Genomic DNA, 16,441 nt, shown 5'->3' with positions numbered 1-16,441 from the left:
CTCTTAGCCATTTTTAGTAGTTGAAGATAAAGAATTCTGAGATTAGCTCATGTTATCAATTCTAGATACAAATGTATCAAATTCTAGATACAATTGTCACTGGTATACCCCCATTATTACTAGAAAGATGAATGATATAAATGACACTGCAGAATATTGCTGAAGTAATCTAACATCTAATAGCACAATGAAATTATTCTTTTTTTAAAAAAGATTTATTTATTTATTTATACAAGCACTGGGTACAGTCAGAGGCACGGGAGGGTGAGAGAATTCACCAGAGCCAGAGCGGAGAGTAGAACAGGCAGACTGACGAAGTACACTGCTGAGGGGAGCAGTGGGCGACAGGAGAGGTCTGGACACCATGTGGGACCCTTGCCTGGCGGCTGGGGATTGAACCGGCGCTGCAGAGGCTGCGGGCAGCTTTGCAACCCAGCGCTCAACCGCGGAGCCACGGGGGAGGCCCACAATGAAATTATTCTTGTCCTAAATGGTCATACTTTAAAGATTCATATCACCATGTATTTTAATAATGAAATGGTGGCAATTACTTTTTTGAATATTGTAGCCCAGAGGTTCTATGTTTGACATGGGCCCAAAATTAATTTTAACACATGAACATAGGGTAAAGCATATATTTAGTGCACCTTTACTAACATACAAAAAGTTGAGTATCTTCATGGAAAAAGTGATACAAAAGTCATAAAGTGGAAGCTGGTAATTTCTGAAACCTGCCTCTTTAAAGGCTGGTGCTGAATCACTCTCAGTCTCCCTAAGACTACTGTCTAATGGTTTATGTAGTATCTAGTGTCATTCTTCCATCTAGAGAAGAACCATCTGGAAATTTCTAGGGTATGCCACAGATTCTATAAAGCTCCTTAGTTTATTCTTTCAATGTCTACTTTAGAGTTTGAATTCTAAGGATGATAGATGTTATATGACCAGAGACAAGTTCATTTCTGTGTCTTAATCTTCACAATCCTGTAAAGCAGTCAATTAATTTACTAATTGAAAATAAATGAACACTGTAACTTCAGGAAAAAGAAAATTCAGATGCTGACCAAGTGAAATTTAAATAGAAACCAGTACTTGGCCTTTTCTGAGATGCTCAAATATGATAATAGGGTCATCTGTTTTTTATAACTTCTCTAAATCTTTGGAATACTCTATTTTTTTTAAAAAAAGATTTATTTATTTATTTATACAAGCACTGGGTACAGTCAGAAATGCAGGAGGGTGACAGAATGCACCAGAGTCAGAGCGGAGAGCAGAGCAGGCAGACTGAAGAAGTACACTGCTGAGGGGAGCAGCAGGCTGCAGGAGAGGTCTGCAAGCCATGTGGGACCCTCACTCAGTGGCTGGGGACTGAACCGGCGCTGCAGAGGCAGCGGGCAGCTTTGCAACCCAGCGCTCAACCTCTGCGTTGCTAGGGGAGGCCCTGGAATACTCTCTTTATATCATGAGAGTTCCCTAAAGTATGAATCCTGGAGGTAGAATCCAAAAACCATTTCCTTGCGTCTCTCATCATATTTCACAATCCTGCCCAATGAGATTAAGTGGAAACTGCTGTATGGAGATTTCTGAAAATAAGAAGGTGACTCACTCAGCTGCTACTTAGGTAGCCTATAGGTCAGATAAATTGGCGAAAGCTTCAGTAGCCAGTTCATAAGCATGAAAATGAGGGCAACATCTTAAGACTAGAGAAGCAAAAAAGCTAGAAGGAATTTAGATTTATCAAGATATCATAATCATAGACGTGGACTGTCCCAGATTCACCATCTCTGAATTTCTTTGATCTGAGAGAAAATTAAATTCCCATCCTGTTTGGACCTTGTTATTAAACAACATAATCCTTAAATCTATTTTGATAACATACAAATTTTTTTGTGCTTTGTCCACCATAGAGTACTTCTCTTTTTTTAAAGATTTATTTTATTTATTTATGCATAGAAGAACTGGGGTGTAGGCAAAAGGTGTGGGGGTGAGAGGATTCACCAGAGACAGAGTGGGAACAGAATAGGTGGACTGATTGAAATACACTGCTGAGGGGAGCAGGGGGAGAGACAGGAGAGATCATGTGGATTAGCTCCCTGGCCAGGGATTGAAGTCCTGCTGTAGTGGCTGCCAATAGCTTCATAGGGCTGCGACTTAACCCCTTGTGCTACCATGGAGGCCCCTACCACAAAGTACTTAACTCTAAGTCCAGTACTGACCAATATTCCAAAAGCAGAAACTAGAAATGAGGTGTTTTACACATTTGTACAAAAAAGCATTAAAAATTTATTAGTTTACATTTCATCAAAATATTCCCATATCAGAAGGTTGCAAGTCACACATACACTGACACACACACACACACACACAGCCACAGATATCAAATGATGTGTAGCATTACAAACTGATGATGAGACCTTACTTTGTCCAAGGCCACATGGCTAATTGTGTGATACATGCTCGGTTTCAAACTCAAGTTATTCTGGCTGCTTAAAGCAGAACCAGGACTTGATTTACATTCATGCAATTATGACATTTTTGTTCCAAGGAATAAAGGTGACACATGGTCAGTGCATTTCTTCGACTTTATTGTTTCTTACCTACCAAAATAGGTTGTCCCATTCTCAAGAGTATATCAAGCAGGCTTAGAATGACTGAATTAGCAATATTAACATAAACTAAAAAAGCCATTTATCACCAGATTTAGAACTTGAATTTTTAGGCTACCTTATTAGTAAAATAATTACTAGAATTATCTTGATAAATACAGATTTTTGTATATTTCAATTGAAGTTGTATAACATTCTATAATTTTAATACCATCTAATATGAAGTAAGAAATAGAGCAGCAATAAATCAAAACAATCTTTATGGCTAGCAAAAAGATACTTATATTAAAAAAACATTTAAACTCATTTTTAAGAAGCCAGAATTTATAAGTAAAATCCAGAATAAATTACTGGTAAGTACTTAAATTACTTACCAATCTGACTTCTAGGTGCTCCAGCAACCACTAAATTTAAAGTACTAGAAGATATTTCTTTTCGTGTTGGGTTAACAACACATTCTCCATCAATCATTCCTATTCGTACTGCCCCTAAAATATATTAAAATATTGGCAATTGTTTAATATAACTGTCAGTTTTCAAGACATTATTCCTAATGGCTTCAATCCCGTATCTTCAACTGTGATTGTCATAAAATCCATATTTCTATGGATAATTTAAGGCTCAGAGATTATCTACTCCACTCTACCTTCTGGCCTCAATGGACCACTCTGGGTTGCTTAAATAAATAATTTCTTCATACTTAAGATCATACTCAAGCTTTTCTCCTGGTCTATACTCTATTTTCTCCCAGGCAAATGCTTACCATTTGATATTACTACGGTTCACCTTAAAATCTGAATATACTTATGTGCACTTAATGACATTTCAGCCAACAAGGGGCCACATATACAACAAAGATCCAATACATTAAATCATATAGCCTATGTGTATAATAGGCCATACCATTTAGGCTTGTGTAAATATATTCTATGACTTCACACAATTATGAAATCACCTACTGAAACACTTCTCCAAACATATCCTCACAGTTAAGTGACCCACATCTGTATTTTGCGAAGCACTCTATGACACCCTGACCTCACAAAACTTAGCCTACCCTTCATATCATTTTCTTAGCATTTTGGGAACACCTTTATAATACTTCATAAATAATTGTTTCCCTTACTTATGCTGAAAGCAAGAATTATCTCATTTATCTTTGTTGCCAGTGACTATAACTCTTTAAGTACTTTTGTTCCTTCAGTGTCTAGATTACTGAGTGACACTCAATTATTTTCTTAATGAATCCTTTTTATAACGCATGATTAAAACTTACAAGAGCTGTACGTAACAAATATATTTGTTCTATCCTGAAAGATTATGTATAACGATCTCCCAGTCTAAAAAGAAAAACAAAAATTGAAGCACAAGCAACTAAGAATTCAAAATACCTTGGGATATAAAGTTTCTAACACCATAATATATTGCTATCAGAAACAAAACCTAAGACAAGGATGAAAATGTCTGATAGACCTGAAAGCAGTCTTAGAATGTTAACCTAATTCAACTTCCTAAGAGGTAATAAATAGGAGCCAGTAAATCTATGCCATTGCTATAGAATGCTCACTAGTATGTCCTCAAAAAACCTGTTTTTAATTTTCAAATCCTAACTTACCAACAGGTCCATTCCAAGGAATATCTGATAATGAGAGCGCTACAGAAGCTTAAAAAAAGAAAAAAAAAATAAGCGCTGAAATAAAAATATTTCATTGCTTTAAAAAGATCAAGTGATAATTTTAATCCTTATTATTATGCTTACCACCATTAATTGCTAGAATGTCAGGCTCATTAACACCATCAACTGCTAATAAATTACAAAGGACCTGATAGGAGGGAAATTCAAAGCACTTATTTTTTTCATCTTTAAAAGAGAAAAACAATAGCATCTTTAAAAGATTCATATGAAAACTACAGGAAATACTATGTGAAGCATTTACAATACTAAGCATGCTCAAAGTATTCAGTAAATATTAGTTATTTCTATTACATAAAAACAGTTTTTTGTTTGTAAGCATAGACAAAACAAACCAATGAATTGCCTTAAAGTGCAATAAAATGGCTATATTATGTACTAAGGAAAATAACCTGTGAGGTTATGACATCCTTGCAAAGGCATATTTGGAAGGCATTTTAATTTTTATCAAATAAATAAAAATGTTTACTTGTTTAAGTAATGGGTAATTATTCTGAAAAAAAAAAATTCAGAAAGTACTGAAATATAATGGGGGTTTAGAAGACTTAGTAATATAATAGGTAATAAAGATTAGTTGTATTGATTGTCCTAGAGTCAGTTATAAGGCCAAGCCTGAGCTGTTTTCATCTACCTCAATCACTCTAATCTTTCAAAATCATCAATTTCTTTCCTGCCTCAAGGCTTTTGTGCTTCCTATTCCATTACCTGAAATGCTTCCCCCATATTCCTAGGTTGGTTAACTCCTACTTATAATTCAGTTATCAGCTCAAATGACATGGAATAAATGTTAGCTTTTAAAGATTATTATCATCATCACTTAAAATTAATGTAAAATGCAACAGCATCATAAAAGAATTTTTTTGGTATTCTTTATGTTTAGCTTAGGAAGTACAATAGTGATCCAATAAATAATTTTCACTTGATCTAAAAATTAAAAAAAAAAAACAAAAAAAAACCCATCTACTGCAGAACTTACCTGTGTATCATAAAAGTAGCCAGCTGGAAAGAGAGGTCTAATTGAACGATCTGTCAAAAGAGAGGAAAAAAAAAAACAGAAACAACGACATTAAACAGCACAGAGAGTAGTTGCTTTACAGTTCAAAAGCTTTTCCCAATTAAACATCAGGCTGAAAAACTGATATTGCTAGTTGTTCAATATGTCAAAAAAAGAAAAGAATTCCCCTTGGACTGATTTACCGAGAGGGACATAGACAATTTTTTTTTAAAAAGATTTATTTATGCATACAAGAATGGGGGTACAGGCCAGAGGCGGGAGTGCGGTGAGAGGATTCACCAGAGTGGGGAACAGAACTGGCAGACTAACTGAAATACACTGCTGAGGGGAGCAGCGGGCCAGAGAGGAGAGATCTGCCGAGCCATGAGGGAATCTCCTTGGCTGGCCGGGAATCGAACCCGCGCTGCAGAGGCTGCGGACAGCTTCACAGCGCTGCACTCAACCTGCTGCGCCACCGGGGAGGCCCAACATAGACAAATGTTAATGCTTTAATTATTACACATCACGCCCTAACAAAAATTAGCAAGGTAGGAGCACACAAGTCTGAAATTGGGAGGCAACATTTCATTCTTTTCCCACAGGCTTTACTTACATAGATAAGCAGAGGAATTAGACTTAAGACTGAGAACAGACCAAAAGAAAACTTTTCCTGAGGATTCTGAACATGATGAATGCATATAATATACATAAACTACTAATTTCTGGGTAGAAGAGCTATAAACTATAAACAATCCTGTAATATATTAGGACATGAAAGATTTTAAATATAGATAGATCAATAGTTGATGAATATAATACTTTCAGGAATTACTATGCTGAACATGAAAATGAAAAATACTATGAACAGATTCAATAATGGGATCATGGGCCATGGAACTGCAATTTACTCATTTAGTCAACAAATTGAATTCTGATTATGTGCTGGTCAGTATAACAGGTATAGGGGATTCAGTAAACAAACAAAAAAGTTTTACACTCATGGAGCCCACATTTGAGTGAGGGGCTACAGAAAGTAACTACACTCAGGAGGCATAAATGCCACAAAGGAAATCTGAAGAAACTGTATAAGCCATATGAGAGAGAAAGATGCTAACACCAGCCTATCAGAGAGGGTTAACGCTTCTGGGTTAATCTTACCTATTACACGACTAGTAAGAATTTCTTTATCAGAAGAACCAATCTCTCTTCTAAGATAGTTTGTGGGAATTCTACCTGCTGCAGCGGCCTTCTGTCTATAGTCAACCTGAGGAAGCAGGGATAAAAATGAAATTTGTTAGAATTGTTTTTGTAGCAACTACTTCTCAAGAACTATTATATATACTCATTCTTGTGAGGTTGCTAACAACATATTCCAGACGAAGTAGAGAGCATTTTATTTATTTTCAGTGTTTTATATCTCTTGGAGAAAGAACTGGTAGATATGTTTCCACATATTTATTTTATTTTATTTATTTTTTAAAGATTTATTTTATTTATACAAGAACCGGGGTACAGGCCAGATGCATGGGAGGGTGAGGATTCACCAGAGACAGAGCAGGGAACAGAACAGTCAGAAGGACCGAAATACACTGCTGAGGGGAGCCACGGGTGAGACAGGAGAAGTCTAATTGCCATGTGGGTTGCTCCGAGGCTGGCGGGGATCGAACCGGCACTGCAGAGGCTGCAGACAGCTTCACAGCGCAGCACTCAACCGCCTGCGCCACCAGGGAGGCCCCACATGTTGATTTTAAAAAGTCTCCTACTTAGCTGTCAGGTTACTACCAAGCCTTACTATTTTACATAATAGCTTATTCTAGTCAAGTCAAACATTGCTTTTTTTTGGGTATCAACACTGTTAGGGGTAATTGTATTTTCCTTTTCATAGGAGAAAGAAACTACAAAATCCTAGGGAACTCTTCACTAAACATATACCTGCAGATTTTCATTGAAGGAAAACTATGAAAGCAGTAAGTTATGATAATTTAACATTAAAGTAATCACATACAGTTGCTGTTTTTGTCAGCTTATACAACCAGATATCCTCAAGTATGCTAACTACTGCTAGAATTGGTTACAAAGAGATCAGTTTAAGATCTGCTGATGACTTAGTATCACACTACTAAAGAAAATTTTTGTAGTGCGAAGTTTACATTTGCACCCACTAGACAGTGGACAAAAACATCACAAATTCTACATTTATGCTATGTTATAGTTGAGATAAGTCAGCAAATACTTACCACCAAAGGCATGAACTGAGAAGGTGAAGGTTTTGTTTTACTGACTGCTGTGACCATTACTGCAGTATCACCTGACTTAAACATAAACAACAAAGGTAAATTTCTTTAAAATCAGATATTAACACGTATGTAGTAACAGAAAAGACTCCTTATTGCAGTGAAATCCAAGAAAAGAGAACTGTTATTCCATGATACAATGACAATAATTATTCATAGCTGTCCAATCTTGGTTTCTTCTTCTTGATCCTTATCTGTGTAAGAATATTCATGGAGCTTTTAATTTTTATTTATTTTTAATTGTTATTGAAATATCATATTTTACATCCTTGCTAGTGTTTTCACAGTATAGGGTTTTTCCCCTCGTGTAATCACTATTGCACTCCCACCACAGAAACACCCAAAGTCCTTCACCAGTCTGTGTCACTGAGCTTTTTAAAGGCAATAGAAATAAAATAAAATGTTCACTGATATAGTTTAATCACATCCAATTATATTTTCTATTTTTTTAATGAGGAAATTTAGGTAGTATATAAAGATAAATATCTGATTAAAGAAAATAGTAAGACACTTTAGATAAGCATTATAGAATTTATTAACAGAATAAATCAGAACCCTCGTTTGGAAGAACTCTTAAACATCATTTAATATATCCAGTTCTTTGACTCCCCTGGTTGTCTGGAATGGTTCTGACAAGAATAATGGTCTGAATTAATTTCTAGCTCCACAATTCTAAGAAGTTACATATTTTATAAAGACACTTAATACCAGTCTCCATATTGTTTAAGATGAAAAATTTAAAACCAGGATTTCTTTTTACCTGTACTACAGCAGAGCCATCTGCAAATCTGGCCAGTTTTCCAGAGGATAGTTCTAATTTTCTGTTTAAAAATAAAAAAATCAATATAAATGGACTTAGATCATCAGTACAATTGCCAGTTTAGTAAAAATAATCAGGGATTCTAATATAAGAGCAAAAGGTCAGTAAGCCCCCCAGATTTCCACCCAGCAAAAAAAGAAAAAAAGAAAGAAATTTACAGCCACTATGCAAAGTACAAAGAGAAATTAAGAGCACTTAAGGAAAAAGAGAAAGAAGGCACAGCATTAATACAAATGAGAGACAAAACTATTTTGGGGGTGCAGAATCTGTCTTCTTAAATGCTGTTTTTCACTGACAAGTTGCTTTGCTGACTAAAGTCACATTTTAACAAATAAGCTAAATTCTTTCTCCATTTAAAATCCTCTAAAGGGCCTCGTTGGTGGCGCAAGGGGTTGAGCACCGCACTATAAAGCAATCTGCAGCCTCTGCAGCATGAGTTTCCACAGCTTCTGCAGCACGAGTTCGGTCCCCGGCCAGCCAGGGAGCCACACACATGGCGAGGCAGACCTCTCCTGTCTCGCCTGCTGCTCCCCTCAGCAGTATTTTTCAGTCGGTCTACCTGTTCTCTTCCCCACTCTGTCTCTGGTGAATCCTCTCATCCCCCACATCTCTGGCCTGTACCCCAGTTCTTGTATGCATAGATGAGTAAATCTTTAAAAAAATAAATAAGTAAAATCCTCTAAAATTACCCTGATGCTTTCAGGACAAAATATAAACAACTAAATATTATTGCCAAGTTCAATAATGGTGCTAAGACAAGTGAATGGGGGAAAGAAGAATCTTTTATTTATTTATTTTTTTTGGTGGGACCCTTGCCGGTGGCCGGGGAACGAACCGGCGCTGCAGAGGCTGCAGGCAGCCTCACAGCCCAGCGCTCAACTGCTGCACCACCAGGGGAGGCCCAAGAAGAATCTTTTTAATAGTGCTTGGACAACAAGATATAGAAAAAAATTAATACATCTGAGCCTCTTCCTCATATTAATGAAAATTAACTCAGTGGATTATTGACCTAACGGTAAGTTTAAAACAATAAAATTTTTAGGAAAAAACAGATGAGTAAATCTTCATAAACTTGAGTGAGATGAAGTCTTATTTATGACATCAAAAGCATAGGTGACAAAAATATAAATTGAACCATCAAATTAAAAACTTTCATACTTCATAGAAAGTAAAAGAAAACCTACAGGAGAAAATATTTACAAGATATATATCTAATAAAGGACTGATATCTAGCTTATGTAAAGAATTCTTACAATTCAACAACAAAAGGACAACTAACCCAATAAAAAAAATTTTGCAAAGGACTTGAATAGATGTCTCTCCAAAGAAGAACTAAAAATGGCCAATAAATACATGGAAATAGGCTACCGGGAAAATGCAAATCAAAATAATAATGAAATATTAGTTCATAACTAAAAAGTGATAACAAAAAATACTGATAATAACAAGTACTGGGGCCTCCCTGGTGGCGCAGTGTTTGTGCGCAGCACTGCGAAGCTGTCTGCAGGCTCTGCAGCGAGGGTTCGATTTCCGGCTGGCCAGGGAGATTCCCACATGGCACAGCAGACCTCTCCAGTCTCGCCCGCTGCTCCCCTCAGCAGTGTCTTCAGTCCGTCTGCCTGTTCTGCTCCCCACTCTGGCTCTGGTGAATCCTCTCACCCTCCTGCACCTCTGACTGTACCCCAGTTCTTGTTTAAATAAATAAATCTTAAAAAAAAAAAAAAAACAAGTATGGATGAAGGTGCAAAAAAATTGGAACCACATCACTATTGATGGCAATGTCAAAGGGGTAAATTTCTTTGGGAAATAATCTGATAATTCTTCCTTCAAAAGGATAAACAAAGAAGTACCTTATTACCCAGCAATTCCACACTTGGTTGTATACCTAAGAAATGAAAAGTCCATGCAAAAATTTGTATATGAATATTCATAGTAGCACTATTCAAAACAACCCCCAAGTGAAAACAATCGAAAAGGTCTGTTGACTGATGAATGAATATACAGAATTTGGTGTAATCCATACAATGGAATATTACTCAGCCATCAGAGAGAGTGATGTACTGATATAAGTTACAACATAGTGAAGTCTTGGAAACATGGTGAGTGACAGAAGTCAATCACAAAAGGCCACATTTCTTATGCTCCATTTATAAGAAATGCACAGAATAGACAAACCCAAAGACAGAGAGTAGATTAGTAATTGCCTGGGCTATGGAAGATGAAGACATGGAAAGTAATTATTAATGGGTCCCAGGATTCCTTTTGGAGTGATAAAAATGTTCTAAAATTGATAGTGATAATACTTGCAAAACTCTGTGACTATATTAAAAAACATTGAATTGCACATTCTAAGTGTATGAATTATAATTTAATAATCATTAAATTATACATTCTAAGTAGCATATGAACTATAATCTAATAAGTTGATATATATTATTAAATACACATCACTGTCAGTCTTATTCCCAGTTTCTGTGAAAGTGAAAAAGAATTTATTGAGGGCATGAAACAGACCAGCAAAACTTTTTTTCTAAGAGCCCAAGATTCATGAAAGGGTATGAGGCTCATTTAGTGACTCTTGAAGATACTGAGATCTTATGTTCTATAAGTTCAGTCTCAAAAACACTCTATCAAAGTTTATTGCTGGAAAAATAGCAGCCACACACACACACACACACACACACACACACACACACACACACACATCCCTGCCCTAAGTGATGACAGTTTGTCCTTCATATGTCAGCGGATGAAAAGATAATCTTTAATATTTCTACCCATTAAATACTTTCACCAGAGGCTTCTTTTTGTTAAATTTGAAAAGTTACAAAAAAGCAAGAATATCTGTACTATTAACTGTAACCTTAAAATATTATAAGGATTTCTTTTAACTATATGAAATATTGAGAAAATCTACTTGGGTTATTGCTTAATGTAGATGTTATGATGACAATGTTTAATAAAACAGGTTTCCCCTGACAGAAGAAATAATGAGGTACAGAGATGAGGCTGGAATTGGAATAGTAGGTGGAGAAAATATGATAGTCGAAATAGGTAGTACTCCACAGTATCAAGCAAACCCCCACCAACCCAAACCTGAAATCAGTATTAACATTTTATCTGGAAAAATGTAAATTTATGACCTTTAAGCTTTGTTTAATCCTGAATAACACTATGCTACAAATACTTCTCAAGAAATATTGGCATTTCATCTACTAATGTGAATTCTGGTTATAGCAGTGTCCCCCATCCACTGTTTTGCTTTCTGCAGCTTCAGTTTTCTGTTTGAGTTAGAAAATATTAGCTCCCTGGTGGCGCAAGGGGTTAAGCACCACACTGTGAAGCTATCTGCAGCCTCTGCTGCATGAGTTCGATCCCCGGCCGGCCAGGAGCTACCCATATGGGGCAGCAGACCTCTGCTACCTCACCTGCTGCTCCCCTCAGCAGTGTATTTCAGTCAGTGTGCCTGTTCTGTTCCCTACTCTGTTTCTGGTGAATCCTCTCACCCCACACATCTCTGGCCTATATCCTAGTTCTTGTATGCATAAATAAATAAATAAATTTTAAAAAAAAGAATATTAGGTCCAGTAAGATACTTTGTCAGAGAAAAATCATCCTTGTAATTTTATTACAGCATAATAATTGTCTCATTTATTACTATTGCTAATCTCTTACTGTGCCTAATACAAAAGTTAAACTTTGTCATAAAACATAGTGTATATACAAGTTACGGTACTATCCATTTTCAGGCATCTACTGCAGGTCTTAGAAATCTTTCCCTGCAAATAAGGACCCGAGCAAACCCTGTAAAGGGATGGAAGTATTTTTAGACAGATCTAAGTGGGTCCAAGACACAGAGCTGTAAAAGTTTATAGTTCTATTTTGCTAATGGGGATATTGCCCCAGAATTTTGGAGACTGCCTTTGTTGAAATGTTCTGTAGAATATTTTAAGAGATAGCTAATCGTTATTCTTTAATGGTGGATTATATGATTTATAAAGGAGTCCAAGAGAAGGTACCAGAGTACAAAGGTTAAAAACATAGGTTTTCTCTGAGTAATAGTAGATTTCATTGGAAAGGGACCATTTCAGCACACAGATAACATGATTTCTCATTTCTCCGGTGAAAACCAGTCCTATAGCTCCACCTGGATGTAGGTACCAGTAGTATGCTAAAGAAGAGAGCACATGCACCACAGACATGAGTCAAGGGGTGCTAAGAACCAGTTCCCCCAATTGTATCAATAGGCTGAGAAATGGAGCCAGGGAGGTTATAAGGCTTCCAAACATAGCTACAGTTGGGACTGATCGAATCAGTGAGGGGGGAACAAAACAACAGGTCTGTAGTACCCCAGATATTCTCAAATGTGCATGCTTGGATTTAGATATTTATTCAAACACCAAATGCTTCTGCTTTCTTCATGTCTGTTTAGTCTACCCTGTTTCTTCTGTAAAGGTCCTACACTGGCTATCCACCAGATAGTCCTATGGCCATGCCTTGGTGCTTGACCTAATTCAAACTACTTTTTTACGCACGTGTGCGTAATTTATATTATGCAGTGAACCAGGGGGTTAATTTCCTATCTCATGATTTCAGCTGGTGTCAACACTGACCTATGTAATTTTTTCTTGTCCAGGTATTTTTAGTTCTGTTTTTGGTACAAACCTGTAATTATTCATGTTATCAATAGTTGATTTTACCTCTTACCAATTTTCTCTACAATATTTTATACATAAAATAAATACAAGACTGACAACACATCAGTGGTCTCCAGCCTTTGGAACTGGGTGGCCATTGAACTTTGTAAAAATTTTTTTACTTTCAAAATGCATGTGAGTGATACTTACTCAAAAAATACCTTTGGACAAAAAGTAATAAAGTGGATACACAGACCCTATTAGTGCAGAGAAAAATGGGAAGAGATAACTGAGGAAGAAATCCTTTGTCACAGGGAGTAGAGATGCTTAAAGAACATCTTTAGAAACATTTGCAGAATGAAACAGAATATAACTACTTTCCTTCAACTTCCACCAAGAAATATTCAGTAACATAAAACTTAAAAAAAAAAAAAAACAACCCCCCAGTGGTGCAGCGATTGAGCGCTGGGTTGCCAAGCTGCCCGCGGCCTCTGCGGTGACGGTTCGATCCCCGGCTGCTCCCCAGCCACCGGAGGAGGGTCCCACATGGCCCGCAGACCTCTCCTGCAGCCCGCTGCTCCCCTCAGCAGCTGCTCCTCTCAGCAGTGTACTTCGGTCCTTCTGCCTGCTCTGCTCCCCACTCTGGCTCTGGTGAATTCTCTCACCCTCCCGCGCTTCTGACTGTACCCAGTGCTTGTATAAACAAACAAAACAAAACAAACAAATAAATAAATAATACCATGCCTCTCAAAAAAAAAAAAAAAACCAATTAAGTAAAAACAACCTTTATAATATTGGCCTCTGCTCATGTCATTTGACCTTGTCTTTGTTGCTAAATTCACATGCCATCTTTTGCTCCCTACACAGTAAGCTATTTGTAGCTACCCAAAAGGACTCTCACCTCTCTGTAATTGCACTTGCAACTTTCTCTGTGACTTTCTTCTTGACTTTCAAGATTCACCTTCAATGGCAAGCTGTAGGGTAGGATAAATAAGCCTCTGTACTCCCTTGGTACCCTATCCAATCTCTTCCACAATGACTTTTACTGGTGGAGAACCACCAGTAAACATGTGTTGTTCTTACCCTCTTAACAGATTCTGTATCTCCAGTGCCCCGTACATAGTAGATGTTCCATAAAAATCTTTTTTTTTTTTAAAAAGATTTATTTATTTATACAAGAACTGGGATACAGGCCAGAGGCCAGGGAGGGTGAGAGAATTTGCCAGAGACAGAGCGGGGAGCAGAACAGGCAGAGGGACAGAAGACACTGCTGAGGGGGGCAGCGGGTGAGGCAGGAGAGGTCTGCCACGCAATGTAGGTTTCTCCCTGGCTGGCTGGGAATTGAACCCATGTTGCAGAGGCTGTGGACAGCTTCAACAGCACGGCACTCAACCACAGGGGAGGCCCCATAAAATTTCTTTAAATGAAAATTAAATATTGTCTCAAGAGTTACTGTATTAAAAACACAATTTGAAAAACACCTACCACATAAGGATACAATGTTCTAGAGCAGTTGTAAAGAATATAACAAATTAAATGGAATGCTACATAGTAATCAGTTAATAAATGATACAAACAACAAACTTAAGACAAATACTGAAGAACTTATTTGCCCAGCAGGTGTGTTATTTATGAATCTAGTTCTTACAACATAAGACACAGGTCTAAAAAAATCACTGTTTTCCAAAAGTGGTCCAGGTTAACAAATGAAAGATTCAGAGTACATTATTTATGGAAAGTCTGGAGGGCAGGGGCTGATGTTATTGCTTTGAGTCCCGAGTGCCTAGCACATGGTAGGTTGTAAAATGAATGAAATGTTCTGGGACATTTCCTCAGGTCAATCCTTGAAAAAGCAACATCCTCTTGGAAAAACGAAAATCATGGAATGTTAGAGGTAGCAAAGTTCCTCAGAGATCATTTAGTCGGGGTCAACAAACCATAGGTTGTTTCTGTACAGCCTTTCAGCTAAGAATGCTTTTCACATTTTAGAAGGGTTTGTAAACACACAAATATGTGACACACAATGTGTAGCCCTTTGCAAAACGCTTGATCTAGTTCTGTCTTCTCACTTAGCAACAAAAGTAACTTGTTCAATATCAATCATTCACTAAATTAAGGAAGAAGGCATGGATTCAAAGCCAGATTTTTCAATTTTATATGAACCAGGATCAATTCTTTTAAAGTACACGTATTAAGTGTACGTGTGTATAAAATAAGCATTAGCAGTTTTATTTATTCTAAAAAATTCAAGTAGAAATTTTTAAAAAGTGATTTTAGACATGAATTCTGGCAAACAGACTTCTGGGAAAAGTACAGGCTTTGATAACAGAAAAATAAACTCAAAATCCACTTAGTTTTATATACTACTACGAGCTCTGTTGTCTCGGAAAAAGTTACTTAACCTTTTCTGAGCCTTTATTATCTTAACTATGAAATGGGGGTAGTAATGCTTTTACTGCTCTTATTAACAGTTCATAGCCGGAGTTCAAGAAGCCGACTTTTAACCTTCCCTTCCCATCCAGCGTCATACTGGTCAATCAACTGGATCGGATCCAGAGTCAATTCATTATCCGGGTAGAATGCTTCCTATTTTAGAACCCAAAAGAGCAAAGTAGAGAGATCTGAAGTAGAGAGAAATAAAAGTCAGGTGGCCAGGATCAGTTGGAAGAACGAAGCCCCGAACAGGGCAAGAGTGACGACCAAGAAGCAAAGGGCAGGAGGCCGACACGGCGCGCGAAGGGGAAGGGGGCGCCAGAAGACGACCTCCAAACCGCGAATGGGAATTATGGGACAGCTGGGAAGGGCGGGGAAAGGGGGAGAGACCAATTTTGCCGAATTCCTACCCCAGGAGATGAATGTATTCATTCGGGCTGGCCGGACCAGACGCCTTCTGAAATACAGAGAACGCCGTTCCTTACCTGCTACCTAATTCCACCGCCACCGCGCGCGAGCCGCCGCTACCCCACAGTGCTCGCACTTGCAGGGGAGTGAGCACCCGCGCCCTCCCGGGCAGGCGGCCTGGACGATCGCCCGGCGGCCGGAGCCGGAGGCGCGAGCAACAATGCCTGCAAGCCGCCATGACACGGAGCACGCGACCAGCCCGGGCTGCTTCCTGATTGGCTCTCTATAGAGAATGGGCGGAGTCTGCGGCAGTTTCGTTTCCGCGGTGCCGTGGAGAACGCCGGGGCAGAGGACGCCAGGGACGCTTTCTACGAAGTGCAGAGAGGGCCAAACCTATGTGAACGCGGTAGCGACTTTTTATTCTGAGCGTGTCAATGAAAGACAATTCGAAAATAATGCTTTTTAAAAATTGCTGTCGTAATTAAACGAAAGTCCTAAAGTAACGTGTTTAATAAGTCATGTAGTAAAGGTACTTATGTAACTGAGAATTGGGAGAATT

At 37.8% G+C, this 16,441-nt stretch overlaps 1 protein-coding gene across 1 annotated transcript in view; it reads right to left on the bottom strand.

The window, feature by feature from the left end:
- Positions 1 to 16,120, bottom strand: part of PNPT1 (polyribonucleotide nucleotidyltransferase 1) — a gene marked incomplete at both ends in the record, with an annotated part of 52,571 nt that extends 36,451 nt beyond the window's left edge. Inside the window, 8 exons of the mRNA XM_084235064.1 lie at positions 2,978 to 3,091; positions 4,219 to 4,266; positions 4,363 to 4,426; positions 5,273 to 5,322; positions 6,449 to 6,554; positions 7,528 to 7,602; positions 8,345 to 8,405; positions 15,960 to 16,120. Coding sequence (XP_084091190.1) covers positions 2,978 to 3,091; positions 4,219 to 4,266; positions 4,363 to 4,426; positions 5,273 to 5,322; positions 6,449 to 6,554; positions 7,528 to 7,602; positions 8,345 to 8,405; positions 15,960 to 16,120 — 679 coding nt within the window. The remainder of the gene's footprint in view (positions 1 to 2,977; positions 3,092 to 4,218; positions 4,267 to 4,362; positions 4,427 to 5,272; positions 5,323 to 6,448; positions 6,555 to 7,527; positions 7,603 to 8,344; positions 8,406 to 15,959) is intronic.
- Positions 16,121 to 16,441: the final 321 nt, after the last annotated feature.

Source organism: Talpa europaea (genome assembly GCF_964194135.1).
Source record: "Talpa europaea genome assembly, chromosome: 6".
NCBI classification, from domain to species: Eukaryota; Metazoa; Chordata; class Mammalia; order Eulipotyphla; family Talpidae; genus Talpa; species Talpa europaea.
Note: the sequence above shows the minus strand (reverse complement) of the source record. Positions and strands in the feature narration are given on the sequence as shown.